Source organism: Dryobates pubescens, chromosome 19, assembly GCF_014839835.1.
Source record: "Dryobates pubescens isolate bDryPub1 chromosome 19, bDryPub1.pri, whole genome shotgun sequence".
Lineage (NCBI taxonomy): Eukaryota > Metazoa > Chordata > Aves > Piciformes > Picidae > Dryobates > Dryobates pubescens.
Window position 1 is genome coordinate 20,027,077 of NC_071630.1, and position 12,985 is coordinate 20,040,061.

Genomic DNA, 12,985 nt, shown 5'->3' on the forward strand with positions numbered 1-12,985 from the left:
TTTGTTCTGCAGTTGGAATTAACGTAAGAGGGTAAACGTCAAGATATATTTCCTTACAAACTATAGCAGGTTCACTTGGAGAAATGAAGTGAAAGGCTGGGTCAAACATTGAAGTTCAGTTACTTGCATTTGTTTTTCTGAAGACATTTAGAGGAGAGGGGAAAGAAAAACAAACAACTAAAATAAATGAAGAGCTTTGGCAAAAATCTGTGATTTACTCTATTTTTGTCATGACAAAAATTGCCATCCACTCCCGTCATACCGGCATGATTGTGTGAAATCCAATCACCGTTTTACAGGTAGTTACAACTGTGCTTTAAGGGCTTCATGAGTTCGTACTGCCTTGAAGTGCATTATTCACTTTTTAGAGCAAGAAGGGTTGTATCACAACTCTGAAAAGGCCATTTTGCAGTCATAAGGTCCGGGTATTTACTAGGCCATCTGATTCACATATTGTAGGTAAAGCTTAAATAAATTAAAAAGGCATCACATGAAAAAGAGCACAGCTTTTGTGTTTTGTTTTTTTCCTTGTTGGTTTGTTTTTTTTTTAATATTTTTAAACAAAATGATTTATAGTCAGCTAAAAGATGATACACAGCTACATTGTAGTTCTTTACTGCCTATCTAATAGACACTTTAGAGGATCATTTGATCTGTTATGCATCCCTGCATAACTACCATCAACAATTTACAGTTTTCAGCCATATATGGTTTACTCCAACCCCCTCCATCAACACAAAGCCATGTTGCAGCATCTTTTATTTTCAGAAAATACTGACCTGTGATAGTACTTGAGTCTGTGTCTGAGATTGTATTTGTGACTGGTGCTGCTGAGGTGCTGGCTGTGGGCTCCCAATGGAAGGAATGGGAGAAGTTATCTGAGAGGCTACTGGAGAATGCTGCTGAGGAGAAGGCTGTGATTGGTGTTGCATATGCTGCATTTGCTGCTGCTGCATTTGTTGAAGCTGTATCTGCTGCAGTTGCTGCTGCATTTGCTGTTGATTAATTTGCTGTTGATTAATTTGCTGCTGAAGATGCTGCTGCTGCTGCAAATGTTGTTGCATGTGGTGCTGGAAATGCTGCTGTTGCATTTGTTGTTGTATTTGCTGATGCATTTGATGCTGATGTAGTTGCTGCTGTTGCATCTGCTGCATCTGTTGCTGCTGGAGTTGCTGTATCTGGTGCTGCTGGCTTTGCATGGAGGGACTGACTTGAGACGAAGATGGCGTGGCCACCATATTTGTTCCCATAGAGCTTATCAGTGGAGCTGCAATGTTTGATGGCATGTTTGGTGCAACAGTAACAGAAGCTACAATCTGATTCATCGGCAGTCTCATGGTTAAAGGTTTTGGAGCAATTGCTCTGGGAAGGGACTGTTGAAGAGTTTGAGGAGATGCTGATACTGTTGTGTGTTGAGAAAGGGAAGTATTCAGAATGAGGGAGGAAGACAAATTTGTGGATGCCAGTGTTTGCTGAACAGAACGAATTGTCTGGGCCTCAGCAGACTCTGCAGCAGCCTGTGTTTGGAAAAGAAATTAATTGTACTTTTTTTAACAGAAAAAACACTGTTAGTGTTGACTTGGAAATAGAAGTCACAGCTACTCAGGGAGACGTTTTCATCTTTTGGTTTCTATCAGAAAAGATCAACGAGCAGTCTGAAAAAGATCACTGAGATCCACCAACCCATTGCATCACCTCTTCATCTGTTTGTGCATATAGTACCCCCCGTTCTCCCTTCAACAAAAAAATCTAACCCATGCCCCTGTTAAAACACCAGAAAGTCACAGACGCCATGGACATTGTGTGGCCGGAAGAACTAAAACCAGCCCAATGCTTTCTATATTTGTATGTTTTCCAAAACCCTCTGTTCTTCAGGAGACAAATCTGAGCAAAAGCATAGCTACCCACCACCCTGTCCAGTTACTGTGGCACAAGTGGTGTATAAACGATTAAGCTTCTTAAACAACCTTTTTAATTTGCTTGTTCTTTGCATCTAAGGCATCAAGACAGACAAAGGTCTAAGAGAACATTGCCAAGGTATCCAACAGAACACACCAAAAGGGTACAGTTGTATCAGCAGGGTGCCATGCTTAAGGAAATCTGCCTACTTCCAGTGTCCTGGAGGTTTCTAGTTTGACACACTGTCCAAAGAGGCCTACTGCAATAAATGAGCTGTTCTGCTGCCTTGGAAGTCATAGTTTTGTAAGGTATATTTAAAAATACTGTGTATGTGTAAATTAAATGCATTTAAGCACCAAGGGTAGGATTCGTTTCTCATAGTTTTACACATCTGCATTATACACAACATATAGAATTGTTGCCTAGAGTTCCTATATAAAGACAACAGAGAGAAAACATCTCTCCCAGCACAATTAATTCATATGTTTTAGATGTCTACCTTAGAATGTGTTAAATTGTGCTTCAGAGGTGCCTATTCAATCCCTACTCTCAGCAATCACCTTGGATGAAAAAGGTACAGCAAGGATAACTACACTGGAAGAGACTACATGAATATTGCACTTAGAAGCGTAATTTCCACTTGCAGTCTTCCTACAAGTTACTCAGCAGCCCAGGAGTCATGGATTTTTGGAGTAAATATGATTTCTGATGTTTTTAACAAGGGAACAGACAAAATTAATTCCCCCCAAAAGTATATACAATTCCATCTGCCATTGAACTTAGCGTTGTGACACCAAAAGCTCTGAAGTTCTAGAGACAAAACAGCTTCTCAGCGCAAGGTGAAGAAATCTGCCAAGCTAACGTGAGCATGTGTGTAATTTCTGCTGCTGTGTATTTATTCATGAATTAAAATACACAGCACCTGTGGTAGTTTTAGGCTCTGCAGTTGTACAATCAAATATTCTCAGGAGTTAGATATCATAATTTCCTTCTTTTGCTTCCTTGTGACCAAAGGTATTTTTCTAATTGACCTTTATGAAATATTATTAGAGAAATAACCACTTTGATTACTTTTCACCCATATTTTAGATGTCCATAAGCATATTTCTATCTATGGCATTCAGATGCAGTAGCAGATCTACAACCAGTATAGCACTGCTATTTAGAAAAGTAAATTCCCACGTAAGACAGCAGAGCTTTATTTTCTTCACAAGTTTTATTTTAACTCAGGGATCTGCTAAAATACTGCATGTGGCTTACTGCCAGCTAGCCCATTTGTAAGTGCTCTCCAAATTCAGAGCCATCTTCCATTTTTTTCCCCCTCACCTGAAAGAAATACTCAAGCTTTGTCACACAGTAACTGCTCTCCATCTCTACAGAGTCCATCTTTTGAGAAGCAGCACTTAAGGAAAAACCAAACTCAGCAAACAGATTGCAAATGTGAATGTCAAAAGATCAGTATATTTTTTTGAGACTGAATTTTGCTTTTGCAGTGAAGTGCATTATTTTGCCTCCATAGATAAAGGAAGATGCACTTTTACAAAGCTGTTGCTTGGAAATCATTAAGGTGGCATGAGATTATTCTTTTCATTTTATCTTTTTGCAGAGGTAGGTTTCAAGCAGCAGCAGAGTATCTTCTAGAGCTGTATTACAGAATTGTACTTTTACTTGGTGTAATACCACACCTCTACCCCCAGTATGTAAACACCGCAGCTGAGAGCTAACTTGTATTACACTGAAGGCATTACTAGGCTTACCTTAGAAACTAGGCTTGCTCTGTAGGCAGCAAGTGCCTTCAGGTATTCCTTTTTGGCAGCTTCAGTTTTTCTTTTATATACCTGTTTAAAGAGACCACAATTTCACCAACCTCAGTCAAGTTTTTTTTTGCCAGAATGCTCTCAAAATCATTTCCAAAGGGGAGAAAACAAACAAACAAACGATCAAAACCAAAACAAAACCGCACATCACAACCCTCTCAAAACACTCTACCATGTGCTTTTTCTTCCCTGATAGGTCTAAGTATTTTTGTAAGTGCTTACAGACTTTCAAGTCTACTTATTGGTCTTAGACCACAATTTATGTTGTTTTATTGTGGATAAACAAAGCTGCTAGAGCAGCCAACTGTTTGACAAGACTGCCTATACACACCTTACCTCCAAAGGAAATAATATTTTAATTACCCTAAGCAACAGAGATATTAGAACATTTAGTGTTTCAGATGTTAAAACGTACCTCCAGTAGCATAAAATAGCAAAAACCACCCCTATGCTATTATCTTATTTGTAAATAAACACTCAAAAAAGTGTTTCACAGAGCTCGGACAATTCACTTTCCCTAAAGCCAGCATGAGAGAGTCCCACTGAGTTAAACAAGAATAGTTCAGCATTTAAAAAAAACAACCAAAATTAATCTGTATTTCTAGTTATCACTGAAGTTCACCTTTAAATCATGTTCACTATCTGTGAGATCAGGCTAAAAGTTTCCAAATGTAATTCATACAAAATACCAATTCATATCTTGCCTGAAGGTGTCCCTCTCTTCCATCACAGCTTCCATTAACTGCTACTGGGAGCTGCATGGAGCATGAACAGGCAAACAGCCTCAAAAGATTATTTTTCCCCCCTTCAATCAATGTGTAGGAGTTACTCATGTATTCAAAGAAGAGGAACCCTCAAGGAAGAACAAAACATTCTGTACCAAGTTTGAGTTGGAGATAACATTTCATACATGACATTGTAATAAGGCACAGAGGATTGGCTTCAAAGGTTGGAAATCAACACACTTCGTAACAAATTCATAAGGCAGATCAAAGAAAAATGGTAAATGTGCTGTAGCTTCCCCTTTTCTCTCCTAACTTCTGATTAATAGGAAACAAGAGCTTTGAAATAGGAATCATCAAAAGATGGTCTTAACAGGACTCTAGGACAATATCACCTGAGTGTTTTTTCAAACTGCCCTTTAAAATTTAAAGACAAATACAGCCATTTATTACTACTACCTACTGGCTCTTAGAACAAATTGCTTTTTAGATGCCAGGTCTTCAGCAAGTTTGAAAACAAGTATAGCTCTACAGAATAAAGGGTCCACATCGGCAAGCAACCTAGGCCTGTCAGCGCAGATCTAGGAGGATTTTTTTAACAAGGATTAGTATTCTTTTTTCCTTGAGAGACAACCCTGCACTGATTCTTTTTTACCTGTTTTTGTTCTTCTCCTAAACTGTCCCACATCGATGCCACTATTTTTGAAACGTCTCCAAATGTAGCGTTCGGGTTCTGCCCTTTAATTGCAGCTTGTGTATCCCTGAAGAAAAGGGCATATGCTGACACCGGCTTTTGTGGCTCATTGGGATCTTTCTTTTTCTTCTTCTTTGGAGTCTTGGGCTTCTTGCCAGAATCTGGGGCAGCTCTTTTTTCTCCAGAAGCCTAAGAAACAGTCATAACAAGGACAGTCAATGTATGTATGAAATAAGTCGGATTACATCTGAAAAAATATTGACAGTAGTTAATAATATACAGTTAAAGCTACTATGTATGCAACATTTTGGGGATTTGTTTGCAAGGCTTTCTCCCACCAAATAGTACTTAGTCTCATCTTAATCTCATCAGATCTACTGGCACTTAAATGCATGAATACTTACTATTCATTATAAGCATAGCTCAGAGTGTCAAATCTTACAAGCTTGACCTGAAAAAGTACACCCCACAAGGCTAATTTGTATTTAAAAAGTTGACATTTAATCTACAGTATACTTTGAATAGGCAATCTATGTTTTTCCATTAAGATGTAATTTCAGCAGTAGAAACTCCAAAGATGAGCTTGGAGGCATTTCCTGATTCCCAGACTTGGACTGCAACTTAGACATGGGTCAGGGATTACAAAGCCCACTGTTCTGGCACAAAGCGGTAGCAGCTCTGCAGTTTCTATACACCTGCAGCGGGCACCCTCTGTGCCCACCACCTGCCTGCATGGCTGCTCACACAGGGTCAGGTGCACTGCACCATGTCCCTGTTACCTCTGGGATGGGGATTCCCAGGGCAGCACACAGAGGATTACAGGTAACTCTGGTGCCTGTGTGTGCCTTATGCCCTGTACTCTCTTCTACCAAGCTAGGCACAGATTATGGCAACAAGTCATTTTACTTAGATATTTCAGGGATCCTGGATGCTGATCTTTCCATAGGCACAATTTCCATTACCTCAATGAGAAAACTTTTCATGGAACAGTCTACATTAGGCCCTTTCAATATGCTGCTCTACTAACCTCTGTCCTTGGTTGATATTTTCCTTTTATTACAGACTTATTTACAAGTAAATGTAAGTGAACAAAACTTTCATTTAGAAGAAAGCTTAGATTCCTACTTAAATGCATCTACATTTTATATGACTCCAGAGAATATCAAAATGACAAAACTGTCCAAATCTGATGAGTTAAGACAGTCACCAGTTCTATAAAAATTGAAACAAATTATGAACATAATAAACCAAGTATGTATATTCTTACATTGAGTGTTGTGGGGGTACTGGGGAAACACCTTAAGAAGCTAAACAGCTACTGAATAACATTTGATCTGTATTGTATATGACCACATGGCAACTGAGTTGCTACTGCCACAGCCATCGAAATGCAGCAAACAAACATAAAGCTACACACTAGAGTGCATGGAATGACTTACTCTGTTTGATTCATCTGCATCTTCTTCATTTATAGAGCTGGATGGGGAAGGAGTGGCTGATTTACTTGCAGGAGGGGAGGGAGAAGTGTGTGGCAAATTAGTGCCTCCTAAATTTAGCCCCAGCTGCGCACTTAGCTGAGACTGGTTAATGGTGGTTAGCTGAGAAGGAGGCATTATTCCTGAATGAGCAGCATCAGTCATATGGACAATAGATCTCATAATCAGAGAGTGATCCTGGCGATACTGGGAAACTTGTGTGTGACTCTGATCCTGAAAGAGATTGAAACATGATTTAGTCACTAGCCATTACCACATAGCACCATCAGGTAATGTGATTTTCATGGGCTTGCAGAATTGACACTGTCACATTGCAAGTTGTTTCTTTTCAATTCATTAATTGCTTTTTAATAAATTAAATGCAGCAATGGTTACCACATTGCCTCCCAGATTCCAACTCCCCCACATTTGTGGGTGAGGCTTTGTGGTGGAATTCAAATTACATTTCCCCTTTCTAAACATTGTTTGTCTTGATGCAGTGTGCAACCCCCACATAAACAACTGGGAAACAGGCTGAGTGACGAGACAGGGAAAACACTGCAACTGAGAAGACATAAGCAGCTGTCAAACACAGAAAGTAAACAAAACTGGGGCAGGGGAATTTATACAGAGAGAAAAGCCTCTTCCTTTACTGACATTCAGTTATTCTTAGCTTTTACTAGTAGCAGTAGTAGGTATAAAACAATCCTGTCTAAGTGGGATTTTAAAGTTGTTTTAAACAAAGAACACTGCCCTGCCAGGTCTCAAGTGCAGACACTGTAGCACACTGGAGAACCGTTTGAGTAATCCTCATCACTTCTAAAAATCCTTGTTCACAAAACTACACCTTTTTATCTCTAATCCAACAATCAAACACATGTGGAAGCAGCAAGCAATGTACCAATCACTGACTATTTTTCTTGCACTTCATGTCTCAGAAACTCAAGTGGTTGCAAGGCTTTGTTTCTCCTGTTTCTTCAGGGCAAACAATGTCTTCTTCTACATCTGCACAACACTTACCACATTTGTAAATAAAAAGAAGCAAGACCCTGAAGGTAAAGTCAATTGGAATCTGCCTATGAACAACTCAGTTTTCTTATTTTCAACCACACACAGATCAATACACAATGAAGGAACATTTAAACAGAAAAGAAGATTTTTAAAACAGTAACTGAACAAAACAGCTCACAAATTGATTCAGCAACATCATTTGTGTATAGCTGTTGTATGGACAGAAACATAAGAAACAAATTAAGATTTTGAAAACTCTTATTATTGATAAACTACACTGCAATCAGTAGCAGGTGCAATGATCCTTAATGAAGTGACATGAAACAAACCAGCAATGCTCAGAGCCCAGCATACGGTCCACTGCACTTCCAGAGTGGAGTTTGACCGTCCCAGTGCTTTCCTAAATTCAGATAAGCCCAAACCAGTTTCCAAATATCTGTGTCAGCATGTAGGTAATTTAGCCCAGATGAGTTTACTCTTATTGTTAATGACTCTTCCTTCAAAAAAAAAGGCAGTGTTTCTGTGCACCTGAAAGCCTTTTCTTGGATGGGTCAAGAGCAACCATACAAGAAACTGTTAGAGAAGATGCACTCCCTGCCTCATCCATCTTACATACAAGTACTGCAGCACACTGCATCCCTATAGCAATAAATCACATTAATTCTGAATCTGTCTTTCTGCTGAAGCCTATACAGAAAAAAAGAAATCCTTCTTAGGATTAAAGTGCATGTAGTTTTGTATCTGGATCCAGTACAGATGAAGTTAAACCCACCAGCTCATGTTTCCAGATCTTGCGCACTAGGTCTCATCCTCATTTTCCCCATGCTTTCCAAGCCATTGCCAGCTTGGCTTGTCATTCATGCTGCATCACACCGCTTAACCTACTTCTTTTTCTTTAATATTATCAGCAAAGGAGTGCATCTCCTTAGAGATGAATTCATCTGCCAAAAGTGGAGTACTTGATACAGAAAGATCAAAACATCAGATTTATTGGCTGAAATACCCGTTTGATTCAGGGACCTTTCTGTGAAAATGTTTTCCTGTTAACTACAGGGTCATTTTGATTGTGACAAGCATTGGCAGTGGCATCTGGAAGTCATTCAAAGTCTTTTGTAAAAAGCAGATCACCTTCTGCATATTACTCCATTCATTTTAGTTTACAGACATTATTGTATGAAGAAAAATTCTGCTGATAAAGTGAAGGTGGAGAACATCAGAATGACCTCCTCTTACAGAAATTAACTTTCTCCATTATCTTGCAGGCAGAACTTTCTCAGAGGTGGCTCCACACCTAAAAGGCTAGCTTTTGTTCCCTCTTTATTGTCACACAGTGCAGGCCTTCCTGGTCTTTACTCTAAGGCAACAAAATGTGATGAAATGAGTTACAAACCATTTACTCCAAGTCTTGTCATTTCAGTTGCATCTATGATTTTACTGAGACTAAATTCTCTTGACTTGCACTGACCCAGAATCTAATTTTATACACAAGCCCGTGAATTCTTAACTGTCCCTTGTTCTGACACTATTTGATGCTTGCACAGATTTTTCACATCCTCTTATTTAATTCCTTTTTTTTTTACTTTTCCATGTTTCTTCCTATTTTGGTAAGATTTTAATTTTTAAAACCTTAAAAATCTTCAGTAAAAGCTAGCAGAAGAAACAACAATATTCTATAGCTGGCTATCTAGCACCAAACAGATAAGACATAATATATGAAAGGGTTTTTTTTTCCTTTCCAATTTCCAATCTTTTATCAGTACTGACAATGAAAATCATCTTAAAGAAAAACACAGGCAGATTAAAACATTGACATGTCATTCTAATCACATTACTACACAAAAACTGAGACGCTCATGTATTCAAAAGAATCCACTGACAATTTTAGAGAGTATGGTAAGATCTTTTACATAAGCTTAACCAAAAGCAAGGGTGATACACAAGTATTAGGAGCATTCAGGATTTTTCAAACACCGTACAAAAATGACAGATCAGTTCTGACCAAAATTCATTAATTTCTCAAGCAGGCAGAATCAAGTTTTGCTAGAGCCTAATCTGCTTTACAGTCCTGGATTGAAGCTGGGCAAAATTTGGTGATTTTTGTCACAAGCCAGGCAAAATTCAGACACTGATTGATTCAGCATGACAATCAAACAAGGACATAAATGTGTAAAATGGAAAACCACAAAGGAAACAATCAGTGTGATTCCTCTGCAGACTGAAACGACTGTCTCAGATCTCTCTGTTTTCCTACGTGAGTGTTACAGAAAGCCTAAGGTATAGACACGTTTACTGAGGGGAATGCCAACCACCTCTCTGGTCTCTTTAATGAATGTGTCAAATTGAAAAGAAAGACAAAATACAATCCAAAAATGTTTCCCCTTCTTAGAACAACTTTGAGGTGACTGCCTGTATCTATGCACATTGGCTTCCTGTCACCACTCTCTTGCACGCCTCCAAAAACACACATTATAAAGACTTTTCAGCATTTGAAACATAAGAAGGTCTCATCAAAGGAACCACAAGGGTATCTGTCCATGAAGCTATCCCACTCACAACTATTCTCATCTATTTAGACAGTCACGCCAAAGAAGTCACGTTTAGTCATATGGCCAAAGGACACATCTCCTGGCATGTGCCACATATATAGCTCATTTCACATGGACTTGTAAAAGTATAAGTTCTCAAAAACTGATAAAATATCAATTCCTCACCAGCCACGGGAAAGTAAACAACAGAGTAATGAGACTTTAAGAAAGGAATGTGTGAACTCCCATGCCTTAATTTATACAGTATTATCAAAGGTGTTTTTCAACACACACTGTACTGAGCCATCAAAACCAAAACATACCATTGAGACCACTGAGAAAGGGAAAACACAGTAGTATAAAATAATTTATTCTTCTGTTGTTAACTCATTAAGCATCCAATAGGTTCAAACAAGCTAATATTTATTTGGATAGACAAATACATCCAGGCATTATATCGAGGGGTACCCTAATTTCCACTTAACCCTGCATCATGAGAATCCTTTACATATATACGCAGTATTATCCTGCATTTCTACCCTGAATTAATCTCTGAGAAACAGACAACAAGGTATTAAAAAAGAACTAGGAAAATACTTTTGAGAACATTACATGAGTAATATTGAAGTCTTGATTAAAATCGATGTCTACAGCATTCAATCATTTAAATAGGCAACATCTCCAGTGAAACTCTTTCTAATCATGTCAGGACTGAGCCCTTGGAAGTGCCTACAGGAATATGTAGGGCTGGGATCTGACCCTACACTGTATGAGTGTGTTACAAGGAAAGTGAGAAATTCACCAACAAAAATAACTATGTAAAAACCCAACATTTATGGTTATGCTCACTGTGCCCTGGTTTCAGAAGTTGACTTAAAGCATCATATATTCCATTCCTCAGGAATTCGTCACTGTCAATGTAACATAAGCTGATGTAATATTTTAAAGGATGAATTTAAGTTGAAGCAAATACATTGCAGTGCAAAGAGTGAAATCCTCACTTGTCCCTGCCTGTAAATTGCTCCCTTTACTTTTGAGTAAGTCAGCATATCTCTAAAAGAAATCCTCAATATTCTTTTCTCCACAAGTAAAGTATAGATAAAAGAACCCATTAATCTAATTTTTTTTTAGAAGATTGGAATTCACTGCCAATCAAAACAAATCAAACTAGCAGGATGCTTTTCTCAGTCAGAGATTAAATCCTTACTTAATAGAATTCAAAACAGCTGAACTTGGTACTGCCACCACTGAAGAAGTGTCCTTCCTCTCCCCTCCTCAGATACTGCCAGCAGTAATAGATCTGTCAAACTGCAGTTATCAGAAGATCCACTACAAGCAGCAGCTTCTTTTCTCTGGCTGTGAGAAAACTCCCATGTTTTCTTCCCTGTCTCTGTAGAAAATGAAACCTTACCTAATTTAATTCCTAAATAAAGGCTGCAACAAACAGTAAATGTCGGCTCAGAAACAAATTGTGTCTGCAGCTGGATCTAAAAGACCATTTGGTGTCACAAGGCTTACGCACATTCTGCTGCCTGAAGAACATGGAACTTCTTGGTTTGTGTGCTCTCACAGTTCCACTACATCACAAATTACTCTTTTCTGTTCACACAGAGCACATAAACTAGAGAATGGACATGAAGAGAAATGAAAACCAAACCAGAACCAGCAAATGTAAGCGCTCACTGATCCATTCCTCAAAATGAAGCAACTATCTCCTTTTGTTCTGGCAATCTCAGATGTCCCAGAAATTAATTTCCTGCCGTAAGACGAAATTTTCTTACACAGCTTCAAGTTGGTTTCACATGTTTCATTGTAATCTTTTGGTTTTACTGTCCCTTGATTTTTCTGCAGGGTTTCTTTGCAAACACATTTGCAGTGATCCCTCCCTCATGGCTTGTGTTTTTCATACTCTCCTGTGCAGCGCAGACCTTCCTTCAGAACAGACAGCAGTAGAGGGTAGTGGGAGTGCCATGAGCCACCAAACCACAAGTTAAAACCACTTCTTCCATGGAATCACATTTAGGGATTAGGCAGTAGCAGCACACCAACACCAGGCAGTACAGCACTACCTCATATATGTGATGCCAAACAAGAAGGTGCTAAGAGATGTTCCCAACCAGTCTGGGTACTTTGCAGACCAAAACTGTTCTGGGTTCCATGACCAGGCACCTCTGCACACCAGTCTGTGGCCTTTACTGGTACCAGCTCATTCACAGCATGCTTAGCTACCTCTGTCCAAATGATGCATTACATGGTGAAGAAATACTAAAAGCTCACAGCTAGGCCAAAATCACACAACTACCAAACAAATACTTTTCTCTGAAACGCTTATAATTCACACCCAGGACATCTCACCACCCCAGCACGGCAGGTTTGCTGTTCGGGAAGGTTTTTCTTATACATTTACTTTCCTCTGATCCTATAGCTTCCACATGCAGTCCCCAAAATGGGCTGAAGGAGCAATGCTTCTGGCTTGCCTCCATTGCTATTGAATCCTTCTGTGCTGGAAAGGCTCCTGCTCTTGCAGACTGACGATTTAGTTTCACCTATTTCACAACTTTTTTTACAATTTCATTTTTTTACACCATTTTGTAGAAGCATTTAAAAACAGATTTTCCACTCTTTTCTCCCCAAACATCTACCATACTTTAAAGCACTTATTTTGTTGGACAAGCTACACAACAGCGTGATCATAATACATGTGTGACTCAGATCACAGATCTGGACTCCGATCTAACGAGTCTGTTGGCATGAGGAGCTTCTCTCCAAATTAGCAGTACAAGCTTAGGTTTGCTGTATGCAAACAGCAAATGCACATTGCAAACAAACCTCGGATAGTTGA

At 39.0% G+C, this 12,985-nt stretch overlaps 1 protein-coding gene across 2 annotated transcripts in view; it reads right to left on the reverse strand.

Annotated features, from left to right (window-relative positions):
- Positions 1 to 536: 536 nt before the first annotated feature.
- TOX3 (TOX high mobility group box family member 3) overlaps positions 537 to 12,985 on the reverse strand; it is a 72,981-nt gene continuing 60,532 nt past the window's right edge. For both annotated transcript variants that reach the window (XM_054170197.1, XM_009903745.2), the window contains exons 4-7: positions 6,572 to 6,841; positions 5,094 to 5,321; positions 3,657 to 3,737; positions 537 to 1,517 (exon numbers count right to left, since the gene is read on the reverse strand). In XM_054170197.1, the coding sequence (XP_054026172.1) occupies positions 765 to 1,517; positions 3,657 to 3,737; positions 5,094 to 5,321; positions 6,572 to 6,841 (1,332 nt within the window). In that variant the 3' untranslated portion in view covers positions 537 to 764. The remainder of the gene's footprint in view (positions 1,518 to 3,656; positions 3,738 to 5,093; positions 5,322 to 6,571; positions 6,842 to 12,985) is intronic.